Consider the following 23,308-nt stretch of genomic DNA (forward strand, 5'->3'; position numbering starts at 1 on the left):
AGTGTTTCGTTACCGTAGCTGATACACATTTAAAAGGATAGCTTGCCTAGAAATAAAATACTGTCTTCATCTACTCATTTGCACATTTCAATCAAAGGAAGCATTTCATTTGAGTGCTTGAATTGGTCAGGAAGAATAATTGTTTCATGACACATGCAAAAAATAGCCACTCAGTGTGCTATAGAGGGCATGCGCGTGACTTCACCGTCGGCTGGAGTGGCAGAAATACAGAGCGGCAGGATTGGTTTCAGTGTGAATACTGCAAAAAACACACAAAGCAGCACATCTAAAAAAGGAAAGAGCTTTGCGATTGACTGTACAAATAAATTTGACAAGAAATCTGAGGTATATTTTTACAGACTGCTGAAAGCTACAGAACAGGAAGCAAATGGATCGCAGCAATTCATAGAAACAACTGGACTCCAAAACAGCAAAAGCTGGATTTGCAGTTATCATTTTGTGTCAATATGCTTAATTTAGGGGTAACATCATACCATATTGTATTGACAACTCATCAATTAAATATTTATCGTCGTATATTCTACATAATTGGACGTTTTTTTAAATGAACACTGACTATATATGCTTTAAGGCTGGACAATATGATGTTATATACAACTTTGACTCATGGATTTAGACCTACCTTGTATTTATATAAAGCATTCACAGGCAAATTTGCTTCATGTATTTCCTAGCTTCGAAATCAGGCACATATACATTTCAGGAAAAACTATTCCTGGCTGCATGTCAATATTCATTATCCATGGATCTCTGGATCTTTGGTAAGTTGTAAGGAACACTATATTGAGTCCAACCTTTAGTTTAAACTGATAATTGTTTGTTTTGTCACTCAGTCAGGCTGAGGGAGGCGTGTTCCGGCGGGAAAGTGACGTCAATGCATACCCTCTATTGAAGTTGGCATTGAATTGATTTGGCTCTGGATATTTCTAATCATTATGTTATTGTTTACATTTCAGTACTACAGACCTGATGTTCTAATTAATGCATGACTGACTACTTAACAAAACATCAAGTGATCGTGTTAAATTATATGTGCATAATCTAATTTATATTAATTTGCGTGTAATTCGTCCCACCACTTTTTAAGGTGTGATGCCCATGATTCCCAAAAGATTACAAAAAGTGACATGATGTGTAGAAAGGCCCTGAAGTTCTTTTTCATTCCTTAACAGCAAAGTTCTTTTTGTTCTTTGCTTAGGGGTAAAACCACAGCAGCAGTTGTGCTGCACGCTTTTCTCTCAATAACACACAATACAAATAAAATAAACACAAAAACAACAATGACAGCAAAAACAACAATAATTGTAACGACAGTTCGGCGCTCCAGTCGTTACAATTATTTATATAGCACTGTACAATAGACCGCTTTAAAGCAAGCAGCTTTATAATATTAAACATTAAAAAAATATATAGTGTTAGTGTCTCTTTCAATTAGTATTACAACTTCTACTATAAAACGTCTCTCCAGTGGGTTCATATTTTAGTCGCTGACGTTTGACCTCAAACAAATGAACTAAGTAAATTAACTGGAGAAGATTTCCACGTCAAGCAAGGCGAAGCCCCAGAGCACACCCTACTAATCATGTAATCGCCACTCACCAATGGCAGTTTAAAGGCGTTCACCAGCTGGACAAAACTTCCAGAAAGTTTGCTTTGGCAAGCTTTTTTGCACTCTTGAAACAAAATCAGAACAAACTTTGTTTTGGCCTGATTTTGTTCAAAATTAGTATAATGTATAGCAGGGACTTCAGGTTGAGAACTGATCCAAAACAAGGAAAGAAAGAAATACTGAAACACAATAATGTGTGGTTCTGTTAACAATCAAATGTTACAGTTCTTTTACTGATGCAGACAGACAGTATTTCCTGCCCCACCGTTCATTGGCTGTGCCCCTGTTGTTAGGAGAGCAATTCAAGGGATAGTCCACCCCAAAATCACTGTCATCATTTATTTACTTATCCTCATGCTGTTACAAAACTATATGACTTTCTTTCTTCTTTGGAACATTAAATAAGATATTTTGAGAAATGTTGTCCACTAGCCTTTTTTCTTTCTTTTTTTTATCATGGAAATCAATGGACTTCAATGTTTGTTGGTTCCCAAACTTCTTCAAAATATCTCCTTTTGTGTTCAGCCAAAGAAAGACATGCATTGAGCTTTGGAACCACATGAAACCACCATTCACCAACCATTCATTTTGGGTGGACTATCCCTTCAAGAAACGTAACTTTTCAGCGAGGGTTTCAAACTATGAAAAACAGTATGAGAAGGTTTCCCCTCATTTATTATTACTATTATTTTTAACATTTCTTCCCTGTGTAAATTCACCACGCAAAAAAATCTAAAACTCACTATTCGATCTCATTAATCCACACATCACTGTAGTCATAGTACAAGAATGCCATGTGTAGCAACTTTGTATCAACTGTATTCACTTTGCCAGTCTTATCTATAACTCCTTATAGTTCATCATTCTAACAGACTGGATGTCACAATGAAACCGCTGTTGGATAAATGCACCAAGGACACCTATGAAGATGATGCATCCTGAATTATCCTAATCAAAGTCCTGCAAATCCTGGGAATGGTGTGAGGGAGTCAAACCCATGGTGATAAAAAGTTAAGGGAGTAATATATGTGTTCGCAAGGAAATGAACCTGAAGAATCCATGCAGTGTGTTTTGCAGTTTTTCTACTGTTAGTGTTATCTATCCTCAAGTTTATTTATTGTATTACATGTATTGTATGACTACTAGTGGATAACAATACAATTGCTCTTTTGACCCACAAAAAAAGTCCCTTCCAAATAAACAAGCATTTGTTGTTGATCAAACCAGTAACTGTTGAGTAGAAATTAATTGAATCAAGCATTCTCTAAAATATTTACTGAAAGAAAGTCACTTGTTACATAGTGCTCTGCTGCTTGTTAACAACATCAATTTAGTGTTTAAAATAGTGTAGAGATCTTGTGACTGTGTCTGTCTGTGCTTAAACGGCCCCTTAATGATGCTGAATCTGTAAGCAGCATTAACCCAGAGCTCAGGCTCCTGTAACGCAACGCTCACAGACAGATCTCTGTTATTCATTGTGAACCTTCACTGAGGAACCAAAGATGTTGTTTGGTTTAGTTACAGAGTAAAGAAATGGATCCTTTTCAACAAGGAGGTCAGTGTAGTGAGTAAACTGACTTTTGCACTCGGTAGTTGCAAAAGCGATGAGATGAAACTGCTAAATTTATTTTCTTTAGATGATATTAATCTTATTTGAAGTCCATTTATATATATCAGGGAAAAAGTTTAGTGACATGCTCTAAAGGGAGCTTATATTTAGAAAACGGGCTGATTTGCAGCAGCGTTATCTGGAGGTTGTTTTGGCCGGAGTTCATAATCACTGTGGGGGTTTGTACTGGGACTTTAAAATTACTTATAAAAAAATCTATGATAAACTTGACCTGATTTTGAAAAAAATGTTGGGGTTTAAAGAGTTTGTTTTGTTTTTATTTTCATTTTTACAAAATGTCTTTCTATATTTTATTCAGGGTTTTGATTACAGCTTAGTATATTAATAGGTAGCGTAGCATCCATCTTTGATTAGGAGTCAACAGAACATTAGTTTCTTATTAAGTTAGCAGATGATTAGTATACCAGTACAGCAGTATACCAGTTGCAGGACGGTCCCCATTGGAATAGCCCGGGGTTAGGAGACTTGCTCCGGGGCACATTAATAACAGAGTAACTTTAGTTCCTTGCTGTTGTTTTTCTAAACATGCAGATGCTCAACCATTGCTCTACTACTGCTACCACCATGTTGCCCTTTTCTTTTCTATTGAATCAGTATTCATTGTGGTGTGTGATCGCTCATTGCAGATAAATCGAAGTCCTGCAGTCTAATTCACCCTGCGTGTGAGTAATATTCCGCATCTTATGGAAAGAAGAATGTAAATGATAAAGAGAAAATATCTTGGTGACGCTTTTAGTTTACAGCCTGCAAAGAACTGTGTAAGTAAAACAAATTTACAGCGTACCTTTCGGTTATTATAATGCACCTATTGTACCTATAACGTACGTGTATAAGGGAACAATATGTAAAGTTTAGGGAATAAATGGGTAACAACCAGGAAACCATTAACAAATTATTTATACTGGAAGTATTTTGGAACTAAGGGGTACTTATTTTACAATTATATCATAGGCAACAATCTTACGTTTGGGAGCAATTTAGCCATGTAGTTACAGGGTAAGTGTGACATCGGCGGGCTGTAAGTTAAAGTGGTGCTTGTTACCCTCTTGGTCCATTAAGTTACAGAGTAAGTACAATAAAATCACACACACAATCTGATATCACACTGACTCGGAAACCTTTATTTGAAACCACTTAATTCAAAACACATACAACACTTCTTATTTATTTGAAACATTTTTTATTTCAAATACTAAAGTCCTGACAGAAAGTAGCACTTTCAGAGGAAGAAGCCAAGCAAGAGAAACAGAAAAAGAGAGACTTTCTGTCAGTACTTTAGCATTTGAAATGAATAAGATTGTGTGTATGTATGTTTATTACTTACCCTGTAACTTCATGGAACAAGAGGGTAAAAGGCACCACATATACAAAAAAAAAAAAAAAAAAAACCCTATAATTTTAGTTCCCTTTCGTAGGGAACTCGCACTGCGTCGTTGAAAACGACTCTTTGGGGACGCTCCCTAAGCGTACGCCTCTGAAGTTGAATGAAACTAATCCAATCCTGATTGGTGTTGCGTCGTGACGTAACATGTGACGGCATAACCGGATGCATAAAAGTGTCGCCGGCGCACACACACATTAGCTTTCGCTCTTCAGCAAGCGCTCTCTGTTTTTGTCTGTCTTATTTGGTGTTGTCTGTCTGATCCAGTCACTGTATTATGGCGAGTGAGCAATTCATTAGATGTGTGTGCACCCCTGCCCAAAATATATTACGAGTGGGGACACGCATCAGTTGTGTGTGAATTGTTTTGGAGTGTAACACACGCACGGGCAGCTCTCGAGGGGGCTGTCTGTGATCTCTGTGAAACACTCCCTATCAGTACTGCACTCGCGTTCCCCGTGGTTCAGGTCCCGCGTCCGTTGAGGCGGCGCGGTGACTCAGATCGCGGGGTTCGCAAAGGGATCTTGCAGATGAGGATGAGACTGCTGCGGCACTTTCTCATTCTTCATCTGAAGGTTCTAAGGCTCTCGTTCATGGTGCAGAAGCCCGCGCTGCGGCTTCTTCTGCCCGTGACGAGACCTCGATGTTTGAACTATCTGCTTCCGAGGGAGTGGATGTGTTCAGCATCGAGGCGGCCGGAGGAGCGTGAGTTAAATTCACCAGCTCGCGTTCCCCGCGGTTCGGGTCCCGCGTCCGTTGAGGCGGCGCGTCGACTCAGATCGCGGGGTTCACGGGGATCTTGCAAATGAGAATGAGACTGCTGCGGCACATTCTCATTCCCTATTTGAAGGTTCTGTGGCTCCCTTTCATGGTGCAGAAGCCCGCGCTGCGGCTTCTTCTGCCCGTGATGAGAACATGATGTTTGAACTATACACTTCTGAGGGAGTGGATGTGTTCAGCATTAAGGCGGGTGAGCGTGAGTTAAATTCACACAGCTCGCGCGCGGCGAATCAGATCGCGGGGTTCGCGATAGGATCTTGCAGATGAGAGTGAGACTGCTGCGGCACTTTCTCATTCCCTATTTAAAGGTTCTAGGGCTCCCGTTCATGGTGCAGAAGCCCGCGCTGCGGCTTCTTCTGCCCGTGATGAGAACCTGATGTTTGAACTATCTGCTTCTGAGGGAGTGGGTGTGTTCAGCATCGAGGCGGATGAACGTGAATTAGACTCGCCAGCTCACGTTCTCCGTTGTTCAGGTCCGCGACTCAGATCGTGGGGTTCGTAAATAAAATAAATAATAAAATATGAATTTTGCTGATGAGAGTGAGACTGCTGCGGCACTTTCTCATTCGAATGGTTCTAAGCCCGCGATGCGGCTTCTTCTGCCCATGACAAGCACCCGATGTTAAAATAAAAAATCTTCAACATCGAGGCTTAATAGCGTGTTGTGATGCGTGCTGTGGCCAGATGAAAATTAACTGGCCACATGTTAGACAGGAAGCGCTTAATAAATAACTAAGAAAGGAAATAAGTGAACACTTCCTGCAGCAACAATCACAACATCAGCGCCGGAGCTTACCATTTTTATTTATTTATTTATTTTTCCTGACTTGTATAATTATCTAAGTCATGGGATAAACCCCACTCCTTCCTCTAGAGCCCCTCCCTCTGGAGTTTGGCAACAGAGAAATTTATCTCGCTCTTTTGATCAGAAGGATGACCTGAGGGCCGTCCTTCAGGCAAGAGGGCTTCAGGAAAGAGGTTCTACCTGAAATAAAAATTAGACCCTTTCCCTCCCCCCCCGTTGTAGAGCAACTGAGGTTGTTCTCACAGCGGAGCCCTCAGGAAAACTATGTGGTTGCCCGCCGTCCAAGACGCTTCGGGCCACATCAGTTTCCAGCGAACGCATACTGTTGTGTTCGCTCCAAAAAGCTTGAAAAAGGGCATTGACTATGGTTACAAAATCGGTCTCGACTAATCCCTGCCGGTCATCTGCTTCAGGGGGTCGAGAACAATGCTCAAAGAATACCCGAAACCAGCCTCGAGGGGCTGGTTCCCGTAATAGATTTTGTTGAAGCGTGTCAAACGCTTACCCAACATATCTGCATGGGTCCTGCGTATAAGCAGGATTGGGTGATGGAACAAAAAGTATACTCTTTACTGGTCAGAGAGGCCATATGATGGTTTCCTCCTCCAGACAGGGAGTCCGGATTTCTCAGCCGGTACTTTATAGTTCCAAAGAAGGATGGAGGGTTCCTGCCGATTTTAGATCTGAGTCACTTAAATCGTTCTCTGAGGAGCTTCAGGTTCAAGATGCTCATCGTGAATCAAATCAGGTCCGAGGACTGGTTTATCACGATAGGTCTAAAAGACGCATACTTCCGTGCTCCATCCTTCCAATATACAGGAGGTTCCTGAGGTTCGCTTTCGGGGGCGAAGCGTACCAAATTCGGGTTCTTCCGTTTGGCCTAGCACTCTCCCCTCACAAAAGCTCCAAGTGTATGGATGCAGCTCTGGTCCTACTGAGGCTTCAGGACATCCTCACACTTAATTGAATCGACGACTGGCCCATTCTGGCTCAGTCTCGAGCAATGGCAGTTCGGCATCGAGATGTCGTCCTTGGCCGTATTCCGAGCTTGGGGGTGAGACTCAACACGAAGAAAAGCGTGTTGGTACCAGCTCAGAAAACTAAGTTTCTGGGCGTGGTATGGAACTCAGATACAATGTGGGCACATATGTCTTCCGCGTGTATCGAGTCCATCTGGGCCATGGCATCCGGGATAAAGCTAGGCCAGGCCATCACTGTAAAGCAATTTCTAAGACTGCTGGGCCTCATGGCAGCTGTGTCCAACATAATACCTTTTGGACCTTCTACACATGAGGCTCCTTCAGTGGTGGCTGATAGCCAAGGGGATTTCCCCAAGGGGGAATCCGTTCCGAACAATCAGGGTTACGCGCCGATGCCTTCGTTTCCCTAATTAATATGGAAGAAACCTTGGTTCCTGTCCCAAGGGCCAGTGTTAGCAGCGTCATGTCGCCGGAAAACCGTTTCGACAGGCGCCTCCTTCACTGGCGTGGGCGCGGTCATGGATGGCCGCTTTGCCAGGGGTCTGTGGCAGAACCATCAACATGTTTGGCATATATTTTGCCTAGAGATGTTGGCTGTGTTCAGGGCTCCGAGGAGCTTCCTCCCAGACATCAATTTATCTGAACCGACAAGGGAGACTCAGATCGCGCCCTCTATCCAGACTGGCGCATCAGATTAATCTATGGTCCCAGGGGAAATTATTATCTATTAGAGCAATATATGTCCCGAAGGTTCAGAATCAGGGAGCAGACATCCTGTCGAGGCAGGGGCTGAGGCCCGGGGAATGGAGACTTCACCCAGAGGTGGTGAAGTTGATATGGCAGAGGTTGGACCAATGGAAGTGGATCTGTTTGCGTCTCGAGAGACGTCCCACTGTCCACTTTGGTTCTCCCTCACTCATCCAGCCCCACTGGGGTTGGATGCCATGGTACAGGCTTGGCTGAGGCTTCGCCTGTATGCTTTTCCCCCGATCGCTCTGCTCCCGGGAGTCCTGGAGAGGGTCCGTCAGGAGGGCATCAGTCTTCTTCTGATAGCCCCGTTGTGGCCGGCCCAAGTATGGTTTTCAGACATATTTTCACTTCTGATAGCTCCGCCGTGGCAGATTCCTCTGAGGAGGGATCTGTTGTCTCAGGCGGAGGGCACAATATTCCACCCTCGCCCGGAGCTGTGGAAATTGTGGGTCTGGCCCCTGAGGGGGTCCAGTACCTAGATGCCGGTCTATCAGCTGGGATGGTCAAAACCATACTTAGCTCTAGGGCTCCGTCTACTATGAGATTATATGGCCTCAAGTGGTAGGTTTTTCCACTTGGAGTAGAGAACATGAGTTAGATCCAGTTAACTGCCCAGTGGCTTCAGTTCTGGAGTTTCTTCAAGATCGTTTCTCTGCGGATCTCTCCCCGTCCACACTTAAGGTGTACGTGGCTGCCAGTTCGGCGGTCCATGCACCACTGAGTGATGGGCCTTTGGGGAGGCACCAACGGGTCATACTATTTCTCCATGGTACATGGAGGTCAGGTCCTTCCTGGGACCTGGTGGTGGTTCTCGAAGGGCTATCCCTGGCTTCCTTCGAATCCCTCCAGTCGGCTTCGCCTAGGACCTCACGTTCAAGATAGCCTTTCTCTTAGCTGTTTCTTAAAATTATTAAGAGAGTGGGAGATCTCCAAGCCCTGGCACTAACGCCAGCTTGCTTGGGGTTTTGCCCCCGGCAGAGTTAAGGCCATCCTGCACCCGAGACCCGGCTATGTGCCTTAAGTGCATTCTAACATGGCTAGGTCCATGGTCCTGCGAGCATTTCATCCTCCACCTCATGTGTCGGCAGAAGAAGAGAGGTTCCTTTGCTCTGCCAGTCAGGGTTCCGAGTATTTACCTTGAGGGGTCCTCTTCTTCGAGGAGGTCGGACCTACTGTTAGTGTGTTTTGGGTCACCTAATAAGGGGCTCCCGGCATCCAAACAAACCATAAGTAGGCCTACAAGGTGCGCAATTTGCCTTCACCTTTGGCCGTAAGGGCTCATTTTAACAGAGGCATGGCGTCCTCTAGGGCCCTCCATTTGGGAGTGCCCCTCCAGGAGATCTGTGAGGCAGCCGGTTGGGCTACCCTGCACACTTTCATCAGGTTTTATTGTCTTCACCTCCTTAGTGCGTCTGGCGCACGAGTGCTCTCGTCCTAGCTTAAGTGCCTGAGATCAACTTCACTCTAGGACAGGCTTTTTCAGTGCGTGGCCTAGTGGGTATTCGTTCCCCAAAGAGTCGTTTTCAACGACGCAGTGCGAGTTCCCTACGAAAGGGAACGTCTCGGGTTACGACTGTAACCCTTGTTCCCTGAGGAGGGAACGAGACACTGCGTCGTCTTGCCACGCCCCTTAACGCCTGGGAGCGGCTTGCTTCATCGCGAGGCTAATGTGTGTGTGCGCCGGCGACACTTTTATGCATCCGGTTATGCCGTCACATGTTACGTCACGACGCAACACCAATCAGGATTGGATTAGTTTCATTCAACTTCAGAGGCGTACGCTTAGGGAGCGTCCCCAAAGAGTCGTTTTCAACGACGCAGTGTCTCGTTCCCTCCTCAGGGAACAAGGGTTACAGTCGTAACCCGAGACGTTTTACTTGCCTTGAAACACAGAAGACTGATATAATTTTTAAAAAGGATATATGAGTTGGTATACTATTATTACAAAAAGGTATGCAGTGAATGTTCTCACTAAATTGCTCCCAAACGTAAGATTGTTGCCAATCATTATAGTACATAATACATAATACATAACAAGTAGGCTACCCTTTAACTTCTAAAATACTTGCAGTATAACATAATTAGGGGTGTAACAATATATCGTGCCACAATATATCGCAATACAAAAATGCAACAATACGTATCGTGGATAGTGACAATATGTATCGTGGATAGTTCACCCAAAATAGAAATTACTGTATAAGAAAAAAATCATGTTTTCAGAGTTTTAGTGTCAGTACTACATTAAACTACTATATAATGTTGATTATAATGTATAATAATGCAATGGTCAGCTTCAGAATCATGAATATTTTTATTCTGGTGTCACCATTGTCCTTGAATTACAAGCACCAAGTCCAAACCTGTTCATTTAAACCCACAATGTAATATCAAAGTTAGCATTTTAATCAACAGTAAATTTTTTGTTAACCTTTTATCATATGTCTTGGGAGTATCGCAATAATATCGTATCGTGAGTTCAGTATCGTGATATATATCGAATCGTGAAATGAAGGTATCGTTACACCCCTAAACATAATTTGTTAATTTTCCTGGTTGTAACCCCTTTATTCCCCAAACTTTACTGTAGTGACATGTAGCGGCACCCCCTTTTTTTTAATAGACATGAAAATGCACATTCTAGAATATATATGTAAGAAGACATTTGGCAGATTTTTGTAGAAGTGAAATTAATTAAGAAAGTTAAAGAGAAGTTATAGAAGTTTGAGTTTATGAAAATGTACAATGTTAAAAATTTAAGGATTCAAATTTTATATAAAATATATATTTTCAAAACATGGAGGAGATTTAGATTTGAGATTTAGTTTGGGCGCAGTACCAAACTTTTTCACTAGTTCACATTACTGCCCATATAAGGGCGCCTCCATTTCCATATATTGTTTGAGTGATCTGAACCATTATTTTTTTACAATTTTCATACAATTTATGAAGTAGACATCCTATTCAGAAGTAGTATTGGAAGTTTGGCAGATTTTGAAATGAATTCAACCTCTAAGAAACACAAAAAGAACACCTATGTGCATTATAGCTCGCTGCCACATCACAAATGGTGAATCTATTGGCGCTTTTCCACTGCATGGTACGGCTCGGTACGGTTCGTCTCGGCGCGGAACGGTTCGGCTCGCTTCGCTTTTCCACTGCGTGGTACGACTCAACTCGGTACGGCACGGTTCGGTTCGCTTTAGCTCGGTTGCTTTTCCACTGCAGTTAGTACCGTTTCAAAGTGGGTGGGACTGATCGTTAATATGTCGCCTCTAATTTGTCCCTACACTGTTTGTAGGTCCGGCGGCAATCAACGAGAGGAACGTCTGCACCTCGTCCACTGACCACGATTCAGCCATTTCTTTTGTGATTTTTTTTTAAACTTATTTTGTCAAGTAAATACTCTAAAAACAGTTGCTACTGCGTTGGCTGTTGTCTGGCTATTTAAATCTAGCGGGTTTAGTGTCTCGTGTTGAAAATACAATGACGCTGAAGTGACGATTCTGTCTGACCAATCAGTGATCTGCAGTGTTTTCACGTTACATTTAGTATCGGTACGGTACGCTTGGAACCTCAACAGAGGTGGTACCATTTAAAGCGAGCCGAAGCGAGCCGTACCGTACCGTACTATGCAGTGGAAATGCGCCATAACTGAGCCGTACCGTACCGAGCCGTACCGTACCATGCAGTGGAAAAGCGCCAAAGCGTGCCGTGCCGTACCGAACCGTACCGTACCGTACCATGCAGTGGAAAAGCGCCATATTATTTTTTTTCTTTATATTCAAAACATTTTCAGACCTTTTTTTCTAAAATAATTGAATGGATGCTATCTTTTGAACTCTTGGCATGAAAACAAACTGAGGTTTCTACCATTCTTTCATGATTTTTCATGTTCATCACTATTTCAAAATAAAGGTCTGAACACGCCTTAGGAGTATGAAAATATTCTTGTTGCAAATTGATAAAGTACGGCTCCTCTGTAATTTATTTTGAAAGTCACCAAATATGTAAACTAGAGATTGTAAGCTTTCAATTGATATATAGTTTGTCAAGATTAGTTTAGGTTTAGTATAGGATATTACCATTTAAAATATGTAATGGCTGTGCCAAGTTCGTAGTATGTTCATAGATTTTTTTTATTTTTTTATATTCATGTTGGTTTCATAATTTTAAATTCTATTTTCATACTATTTAATGACTCCATGTCATCATAAAATAATATACAGTATTTTCCTTATATTGAATACATTAGTACACATCTTAATTATTATTTAATGTACTTTATATGTTTTTTCAGTATTTTCTCATAATATCTCATGAATTATTCATTCATAAAAATCAAAAGTTTTGGGGGAGTTGCACCACATATTATTTTACGATCTGAACTAAACTTGATTTGTCATAAAAAGGTCAAATTTGTGGATATATTAAGATTATTATTCATCTAATATTATTTACTGATCTTGACAAAGTATATGTATAAATAACCAGATTTGTTTTCGTCCTTTATTTGATCACAATCTTTTAAAAGATTGAAGGTATTTATAGGTTATGGTTACAAGGTTACAAATGCAATTTAGGGTCAAGCATTTGGATAACAATGTAATGATTTTCTCAGAAAGTCCTCTTATGAAATATGTCACTTAATCTGTGATATCCCACCGCTCATTTCCAGTGTCCCAGTAGCTGTCAGAGCTAAAATATTTTCTGAGAAGGCTGATCACTGTCTGTCTGAGACTGTGGCCTTGTTGCCTTACGTGACTATTTATGGTGGGAATTAGGCTATGGAAAAATATGACAAACTGCATTCCAAGACTTAAACTGGAAATGGTGGAAAAGAGCACACAATGAGTCTCAGAAGAGCTGAGGGGGAGCAGTAGATGTTCTCATGAAGGGTTGTGTGACCATCTTACATCCACAAATTACTGCTTAGCTATTATCCCTAGTCTAAATGATATACAATATATGTGTGTCCTAATAAGGATGAAGATTACGTTGACAACGATAGTGCTGAAGATTGTAATATTGATTAATTTAAACAATGTGACTAAATGAAAATGTCTGTTTAGCATTATATTGCATCTCTTTTTACCTGTATTGATTTATTGAAGCAATAATATTGTTTGTGTTTGGTCAATGTACGGTTATGAGGAGTGTTCATTTGGACCTGTGATATTTTACAGTGGGTTTAGGCTTGTGGCAAACCAGTGGGATCTGACAGAAATAAAAGAAGTAAATAAATGTCGTACACTAGTTTTATATCATTTGAAACTTCTAGAGCAGCGGGAAAGATGCATGGACATTAATTTGTGTTATTTTACCTATAGCCTACCCTGTACAGACAGTGATGCACAAATGCAGACATATCCACATTCATTTGTTTCAATGTGATCCAACAGTTCACCCTTTTATAGCAGATTTACTTATAAATATTATAAATATTTTCATTTACAATGATCAATATATTTAAATACTGCATTAGTATCTATTTTGTGCCATCAGTCATGAGTACCCTCAAGCTCCGACAATATCTTGGTTTTTGGCTAATTTTAGTTGTTGTAATTTAGAGTTGTCTCAAGAACAGCTACAATCGGATCAGTCAGATTCACAAATAAATCTTTCAGTGTGATTCGTGAACCAATTCAACAGGTTAATTGGAAAGAATAAACTTGTTCCCAATTCAGGTATAATTTTGCTTCTGAGAGGTGGTGGCAATTTCTTTAGTTTGAAATTACAAGGAACGATATATTCCCTTTTGAGGGAACTCGACGCTGCGTCAGCTGCCGACGCTATGGGACACGTCCTTGTGGAACTGAGGCACGTGTAACTTCACGCCCATACCACAGGCCGATTCAGTGTGATGACGTCATGCGGAGCGCCCAAGGGTATAAAGGGGTGCCTGCAAATACGTCATCAGCTTCACTGTGTGGAAAAGTCTTGTTTTTTCAGGAGTTAGTTCAATACAGGCAGGAAAATAAACATTATATTACAACGGCGATACACACGAGTTGTAGGCTATGCAATTTGTTTAGGAGCGGAGCACGCACGTTCAGCTCCACTCCCGCTTGACCCTCTTCATGAGTGATGGAAGTCAAGCCTCTGAGCCTTGCAGTTCCTGGCCTTGCGTCTGCGATCGTGACGATCTCTCTCCCTCGCTTCTCTAGCCAGATCGCCGGCTTTCGTATCTGTGTAGCAGCTTCTTCCAGGTTGGACGTGAGCAGTTTGCACGCTTCTGGTTCTGAGGAACTAGAGAGTCAGTAACATACATTACATCTAAGTCTGATACAATCCCCTTCTATCAAAGGCCTGCATACCATGAGCTATTTGAATATGAGTTACGCAACTATCGAGGGGATGCATGAGCAGAGTTATGGACAAATGATAATTTGGCAAGCTATCACTCCTCGGGGACTTCTTTGTCACTGAATGCTCCTGTTCTGCCATCCAAGCCATGCCAGATAACATCTAGGCTGGTTGGCCAATAGTATGCAGCGACAGGTCAGGCTTGTGCTGCCCTGTCCATCATGGTGGTGCTGCAGGCATACCACACTGACCTACTCAAATACCTGTACGGGTGAGGTTCAATCCCCTAAGGCAGTCACTGAACTGCTCATAGCCACAGACCTGGCCCCTCCACACCACTAAACAGTCAGCCCAATTCATCGGCCTATCCATGGCGGCAGTGCTGGCGATAGAGAGGCATTTGTAGGTTAACCTGTTGGGCGTTAAGGAGAATTAAAAGACCGTCCTCCTTGATGCCTCAGTCTCGCCTTTCATGCTTTTCGGCACTGCTGTTGAGACTGTGGTGGAGAAGTACAGGGAGGCAATATCACAATTGGCTGCCTTAAAAAAATATATCCCTTGCCGGGTCCAGACTCATCCAAAGTCTTCTGCTCCTTCTCCTTGTACGAGTTCCCTGAGGAGTAGGGGGAAGAGGCTGGGAGCTTAATAAAATTTAGGCTTTTACCCCTATATTTTCCTTCCTGGTTGCTTCATTCTTCACTTTTATGCACACCAGGAGCTTACTGTATGATGAGTATTACGTGGACTTTATTTAAACTAGTTTAAAGCCAGATGAAACAGCGCTGACAAATGGGAGAAACACTGTGCGCAACGCTACAATCAGAAGGCTTTTCAATCTACAAATCACCATCATTTAGCATGAATTTGCTGTAGTAACACTAACTGCACCATGGAATTGTGGCAGAAATGTTGTATATAATATATATATAAAAATTTATTATATTATTAATATAGACTAATATATTTAAAGGAGCAATGGAATATAATTACAGTATTTTTTTTTTTGTGATTAAGCAATAGCATTTGTGCAATTATACTCAATGTATTTAGGCTCATACAAATATATAAACCATATAGTTACATTTTGGTGCCATAATGCGTGGTTTTAACTATGGTCATTATGATCTAAATGTATGCTACTATGGAAGACCAATGGTTAAAACAGTCAGAATATATCAATTTTACCATATACAAATTATGTTGTTATATTTTTACAGATGTTACTGTTTTTGTTAATGAACATAAATTTACATCTGCATCCAAATTCACGCTACTGTCAAATGTGCATTTCTAAGAGACAAAACATGTAATAATATTAATATTGCAGCATGCACTGCAAACTGTGCCGAATAAATGTTCCATCAAAAATCCGGCAACACAAACCTGTTTTATGACTTGAAACAATATCACCCGTTAGCACATGCAGAAACTCAGGGTGCTTTCAAACCTGCCTCATTTAGTTCAGTTGAATCGCACTAGAGTTCATTGTCCCCCTTTGTGCGGTTCTTTTGGACAGGTGTGAATGCAGCAATCACACTCAGGTGCGCACCAAAAGTTGACCAAACAAGCATACGCTTTCAAACAAACTGGTTTGTTTGGTGAGAACGTGATCCGACCACGAACAGACCCAACCATAGATATCATATAATAAAGGCTAGATGTCTCGTCCGCGCTGCTGGCCAATGGAAGTCGACGTCCGCACACGGCGGCCATCTTGCCACAGTGGGCTCGCTCACTCGTAACATTGTGTTTTAATGGTGTATGTACTTTTTAAATAACCATAACTTGCTCAATTTTCTACCGATTTTCAAACGGGTTGGTTTGTTATAAACGTCAGAGATGTAGTTATGACACTGCGTACTTATTAATCATTATAATATTATATATTTCAACATGTTCAAGCATCCAGAATTATAGCCACGTTAATAACGTTTGTAAGAAACCAAACCGTTTGTAATCCGTCAAGATTTCAGCGAGATAAGAGTATTTGTGTTTGTGCTGATCACTCACCTTACAGAAAGCTTCCCCGTGACAAGATGGCCACCGGGTGATGCCGTTCGAGACTCCGCCGTAAGACATCTAGCCTTTATTATGTATATCTATGGACCCAACTGCCAAAGAACTGCACATTTTTGGACTAAACCAGCTGCCGTAGTCAGCTGCGCTGTGCATTATGAAATGAGGACTAATGTTTGTTGACAGTTTGCACTTTTACCATGGCAGCTCGCGGACAAACTTGGAATGGTGAGGAGGTGCGGAGCCTCATATAAATTTGGTCTGATGACCATATTAGGTCCCAACTTTCAAAAACTCACAAGAACAGCGAAATCTTCGCTATTATAAACATATGATAAACCTATATAATAAACTATGACCAGGTAAACAATCAGCCCACGCAGTCGTCTCTCCATAGTAAAAAGTGGTTCCTTTTCACACCACACTGATTGCTCTGGTCCGAATCAGTTGATGAAACGAACCAAAATGCAGTCACGTGACAACATCAACATCACTCGTGGGGCCAGATGGGTCTTGAACATATTTTCATAACTGCACTTCGATTGTCAGAATTAATGTGCGGGAAAATTCTGTCAGAATTAACGTGCAGGAAAATTCCAGCATGGATGTTAAAGTATAAGGCTATCCTCCTTTCTAGATCTGTAAGGTACAGCCTGGCAGACTCTTAAGCAGAATGGGCTTACCAGGGAACCGGATTTGTAGTTTACGGAATGTAGTGGAGTAAAATGTACAATATTATGCTTTGGGAATGTTTATTTTGGGACACTTTTTTGTTACTTCACTACATTCCAAAGCACAATATCAAACTTTTTACCCCACTACATTTTATAAAACATATTCATCAAACTGAAGAAATCACTGAACAGATACTTGGAAAATGTACGTACTTAAGTGCTTACTTAAATACAATAACAAAGTAAAACTACTTTACTGTCCACCGCTGTATACAAAGCACACAGAGTAAGAAATAAAATATGCAATTCTGAGATAAACTTTAAATAAGTTACAGAATAAGATATAAAGTGACAATTATGAGGAATGAAGCAATCATGAGATATCAATTTTAAATAAAATGATTGAAGTCTGGATTTCACACTAAATGTCATGTGTTAACCGTTCTAAAAAGGTTAGGTTTTGTACATTTATACTTTAACTTTATGCTTTAACCGGTTTGCCCACAAAATTTATATGAAATATAAAAAGTGTCAAAGCAACATTAAAGCTTCTGTGTATATTTCATGATTTCATAATGTCATCCGATAAAATTGCAAATATAATGACTGTCGGTTTTCTCCATCTTCCATTATTCAAACAGATATTAGAAACCTCTGCAGTGATTTTATAAAAAAATCTACCCTCAGAATTATAAAACACACCATTTTTTTGACAACAGTATAGCTTCTATCCAGTGAGTTTTCTTGTCTTTTTTTTAAAGCTGTGACCACAAATAATGAAACAAAATTGTAATCTTCTTTTTTTTCTCTACCTTGGGATAGAAATAATCCCAGCAGGAACAGAGTAGAAGCTAATATCCTTGTTTCCTTGAAGGGGTGAGATATGGTGTACTCAAGGGAACCTATGAAGGAAAATACATAAAGTAAACATGTTGTTTCCACTGTGGCCTGAATAAACCCTTCTTTTTGTGCTGAGATTTAATGCTTGAGCACTTATTTTTTTAGTCTTGTGACTTCTACTACCCCTTGACCCTTGCTCTTACGTCCTCTCTTTAAGGGTGATTCAATTTCACTTGCATACAAAGGATTGACTGATATTATTAAAATATCTCGTGGAGTTGTTTTTTGTGGTAACACTGGTTGCCATCAAGTTACTTCATTCATTGTCACATATCACATAAGCACCCTTTATAACTAGTGTAACTTTATTTCCTAGTAAGTGTTCCTTTTGAGGTTTAGTCATTTGACTGAAAAGGTTTATCTTACCTTAAATGTGATTTAGTTTATAGTGTTGTGCAGGTTCGGACAAGGATTCTAGATCAGGTCATCGGTCTAAGCGACCTTTGAGTATTAATAATGAGAATGCAATTTATAATTAAATTACATTAGATAATAAGACAATTCAGTTATTGTTTAAATATTTTCATTAACTCCAAAATGTGGTGATATAAAAAATAACTTTGATTGCAAAAAAAAAAAGAACTTTTGATTGCAAACAAAGTACACTAGTTCCAACATATTCCTGGATGTTTAGTGAATCAAGCTACACCTTAGGTTCATTGAAGTCATTGCAGTGGCAAAATAAGGAAAAGAAGGTACACACACTCAAGTTAAGGCCACACTCCTTAAGCAGAGATTTATTGCCAATCATTGTTTGTGTGTTGTCATGGGGTTTGCCACAAGTGCGTCCGAGGCTTCCTAGTATTTCAGCAAATGGCTATCTGCATATAAACGACCAGCTCTGAGACAGATCAGATCACCCAGCAGTCGCTTTGGTGAGAATATTGCCCAAGTGGAATGGAAACTTCATTTCAGGTCTAATATTAGCCTGGCCCTCTGGAAAATTCCTTCTTAAAGTTCACAAGCTGAGAAAAGGCAAAGAATTTGTTTGGTGTTTTTCCTGACAGAATAAACAAAAAGAGGTTTTCACTTTTGTCTTTGGGATATGTATTAAAGCTTCAGGAGAAACTTGAAAGTTTCACCCTTGTCCTTTTACAGGGTTTCAGTTTTTATTTAGTTGAAATAAACACCAATTATCAGAAGCAGGAGCTTATTCAATCTTACTTTAAAAGTTGTTTTAGACCGCACAATGCTTATGACATGTTTGTCCACCCCAGTGGAGATATCTCACCAAGACTGGACTACTTTTGTTCAAAGACACAATACACAGTATTTTGAGACTGAACCCAGTTACTCTAGACCTCTAGACCTTCAATATCAAAGACAAAACACTTAGGTGTTTTGGGAAACAGGGTCAGACTTTTGAACTTAGCAGAGGGAGAGAGTGTGGCTTAATGCCATAGATGCTCTGAGATACTCTAGAGTATTGGTTGTACAGGTAGTACATATGTTGGATAATTTGTTTTAAGATTTGGTGTAGAAACCACTATAGGATTGTTGCCATTGCCAAACATTTTTATGCTAATACCATTATCAGGTTGCTAACAGCAGTTACACATTGTAGGATATGTGCGTGTGGTCAGAAATGAAAATTCTGACATTATTTACACACTTGCACGTCATTCCAGACCTAGAGCTGTTTGACTTTCTTCAGCATTTGCAAGTGTTGTTTTGGACCCCATTGACTTTCGATCTATGGACAAAAACTGTTGAAAAATTACTTAAAATATCGTATTTTTTTATTCTAAAGAGAAAATAGTCATATTTACTCCTAAGAGTAAATGATGGCAGAATTTTAATTTTTGAGTGAACTATAACTTTAAGCTTGATTACATTTTGATACAGTTTGAAAATGTATATGCAAACAGCTTAAACTTTAAAATAAGAATGGTGTGCGTCTTAATCGACCTCTAAACAAATGTATTATTTCCTAGGTAAATCTCACCTGGCAATAGTCCAGCGGGTTAACAACGAAGGAGAAGGCGACCCCTTCTACGAAGTTCTTGGCATAATCACCCTGGAGGATGTCATTGAAGAAATCATCAAGTCTGAAATCTTGGATGAGACAGACTTATATAGTATGTGCCATGAATGTCATGTACTTTTGCATGTTTTTACAAAGAGCAGTTTACAAAATTCTGTTATGGAGAAATGTGGATTTTGTCCTGTATCTAATGTCTTATGAAATATAATACTACCTTAATGAAATATGTTGCAATTTCCCCATTTAGTACTTTTAGTTTAGCACAGTTTTATGTAGTATGTAACTTTCAATAGCATGACATTACAAAAACCTTTACCTTTCATGGTAACACTTTACAACAAGGTTTAATTAGTTAACATTAGTTTTCTATCAGTCGACTCGTTTGACATCTCACTTTGGGAAAGGCCTCTTGCATGGCCATCCGTGAAGCACTATGCAATCACACCTCCCAGGAACAAGACTAAACTGTCCAAAAGACAAGCTACCACTTGTCATAGGGCGTCAGGCCACATAAAACAAGAAGTGTAGTGAACTGCGTAACCAAGCATATATAATAGACAAAAAGTTAACTTACCACTTGAAACTTACCACTTTTTCTATGAAGCCTAACAAGTCCAGAGCACCTTCTCAGAGTTGTCCTAGGGGATGTGAATTCACAACTATTGCAACTAGGGATCCACATGCCATATACTCGGCGTGTCTGAGCTCAGAGCATGCCCAAGCAGCAATACAGACACCAATCTCCTGTAAGCAGTGCAGTAAACTTTCACCTGGAGTGCTGCGCAGGAGAGTGGTGTATATGACGTGTATTGCAATCCCTTACAGGGGAGAGACAGCATGGGATCTCCGGAGGCCACGAAATATCCTATGTCGATAACAAGTTAGGCTGACCAGCTTACTCCTTCAGAATTGCTTGGGGAACCGGTCACTTTCGAGATGGAAATCGAACCATTCCTGAAGGTCCTACCGGACGACGATTCGATTTCCATCGCTGCCTTGGAAGATCTGTTTGTTCCCCAAACAGAGTCGCCTGGTTGTCTTACAGGGGTAGACGAACAGCAGGGTCTATAACTCTGCACGAGGCTTGCTGTCGGGTGGTGAACCGGTTGGAATGCTGAAGGCAAGACAGGAATTTACTCCTTCCTACCACCTTGACAGTTCATCAGAAATTTCCACCTTTCCAGAATTGCATGGATGAAATACTGGGAAAGACCACTGTTATCCAGAGTCCCGGTGTATGGCTTTTCCTTGCTAGACATGGGGGGAGTGCAGGGAATGGGCTGGTCTCACATGTCGCCAATGAAGGCCTCGTTGACAGGCCATCTGGATCCCCCATCGGCATTCAGTTTATCCACCGTCGCCCCTAAGCCACATCAAAGATCTGATCAGTTCTCAGCATTGATTTTTGAGAAGGGGTGGGGGTTCTGCATGAACAGGATAAGCAACCTTCCTCCTGGCAACGAAAGACCTTTTGATCAGGTAGCAAAGGCCCGGCCCCCACCCACCTCGGCTTAAGGAAGACACAGGCGGTTTCCACATCTCCACACAAATCCACATCTTTTTTTGCTGTCCGGCAAATCCCCCGGAAAACAGTGGTGTGAAACAAAAGTACTCACCAACAACCGCACACACCCTGGGGTCGAGTACAGAATGTCAAGAAGTAATTTCACACATTTCCCCTGTGTTGTCGAATCAAATAAAACATTTTACACACAAAAACACAGTGTGGCCTCTTGTATTTTCCCCTTTCTACATTCAGACAATTATATCGTGCAAAATTGCATGAAGAGCGGTTGTTTTCATCACAATACTGTTATACACAAACACCCTGTAGAAACTGTATTGGTCAGAACGCCTCCCACAGCACTGGTAGAAAGCATGTCGCACTTGCTTGCACAGACTTCAAGTGGTTATTAAGCAGAATCCAAAGGGGATACAGACTGCAATTTGAGAGAGAACCCCCGGGTTTCTCAATGATAGGACAGTCAAAAGTGCAGGGAGAGAATACAAACATTTTGAGACAGGAAATAAATGATCTCCTTCTCAAAGAAGCAATTCAGGTGATACCGGCAGAGGAATCAAAGAAGGGATTCTTCAGTCAGTATTTTCTTATTCCAAAGAAATGGGGAGGCATACGCCCTATTCTGGACCATAGATGTTCACAATGCTGACACAGAAATTCCTGCTTCATTCTGTTCAGAGGGGAGACTGCTTTACCTTAATCGATCTAAAGGATGCTTATTTCACATCCCCAGCAAAGATAATTTCTTAGGTTTGTGTTCAAAGGCACAACATATGAGTTCAGGGTTCTCCCGTTTGGCCTTTCTCTAGGCACCCTGCATTTTCACAAAATGTGTGGAAGTGGAATGGACACCATTAGGACAAAAGGGCATAATGATATCAGCATTTCTTGAAAACTGGTTAATCTGTGCCAGATCAAGGGAGATGACAGGGGTGCATACATGGGTAGTATTAATACATTTGAATTCTTTGTGGTTCGTAGTGTACCAGAGGAAGAGCCTATTAACCCCAACACAATTAGTGGTATTTCTTGGTTTGGACCTGAACTCAGTAACTTACTGGGCAACCCTCTCGGAGCAGAGAAGGGAGAGTTTATGGAACTGTGTGAATCAGTTTCGCTTGGGGAAGACAATCTCTTTTCGGCTTTGTATGATATGACTGGGACTCATGGCTTCAGTCATAGCAGTAGGGCTTTTGGGGCTGTTGTTCATTTCATGAGAGATTGTCAGAGATGGACCTCTTCTCTGGAATTAAATCCCTCCATATGTCTTCACAAGAAGGTGCACGTCTCAACCCACTGTCTTAGGGCTCTGCTCATTTGGCGAGACAAATCATTCCTGAGGGAGGGGTTGTCAATGGGAGTGATTTCAGACTGCAAGGTGGACACTACAGATGTGTCCTCAGGGCTGTGGAGCGATCATGGAGGGAGTGGAGTATGGACAAAACCAGTCAAACTAATACATATAAATTGTCCGGAGTTCCTGGCAATATCTTTGGCTCTTAAACACTTCCTCCTGAAAATAAAAGGATGTCATGTGTTAGTCAGATCAGACAGCACAACAGTTGTTTCTCATAAAAACAGGCATGGAGGCATCTGTTCGAGAAATCTGCATGCCCTGACAAGGAGAGTTATTAATAAATATTGTTTTATTTCCTATTACTCTTCGTCATCTTCGGATCAGCGTTACAGAATACTGGACCCAAGAATGGATTATGCAGCGGAATCTGCCGCCCTGGCCCGAAAAGGGCTTCCTCTAATGGACTTTTCGCTTCAGTTCTGTCAGCTCGCTTTAAAGACTGTCTTTGATTATGAGACATTAAAGTCTCTCTTCTGGGTCGGGGCAAACTACTACTATCCTGTAGACCTCCAAGACTTGATTGGAAGGAGGCCATCATCCGGTGTCTGGGGAGCGCCTAGCACTGATCCAGACCACAGCCAGACCCCAGAGCC

General features: G+C 41.2%; 1 protein-coding gene across 4 annotated transcripts in view; it reads left to right on the forward strand.

Annotated features, from left to right (window-relative positions):
* Positions 1 to 23,308, forward strand: part of cnnm2b (cyclin and CBS domain divalent metal cation transport mediator 2b) — a 49,120-nt gene that overhangs the window by 11,043 nt on the left and 14,769 nt on the right. For all 4 annotated transcript variants that reach the window (XR_013798009.1, XM_079615723.1, XM_079615724.1 and 1 more), the window contains exon 2: positions 19,787 to 19,930. Coding sequence is in view for 3 of the 4 variants with exons in the window: in XM_079615723.1 (XP_079471849.1) it covers positions 19,787 to 19,930 (144 nt within the window). In the remaining variant the exon portion in view is untranslated. The remainder of the gene's footprint in view (positions 1 to 19,786; positions 19,931 to 23,308) is intronic.

The sequence above is a fragment of the Phoxinus phoxinus genome, assembly GCF_949152265.1.
Source record: "Phoxinus phoxinus genome assembly, chromosome: 6".
In the NCBI taxonomy this organism is placed as follows: Eukaryota; Metazoa; Chordata; class Actinopteri; order Cypriniformes; family Leuciscidae; genus Phoxinus; species Phoxinus phoxinus.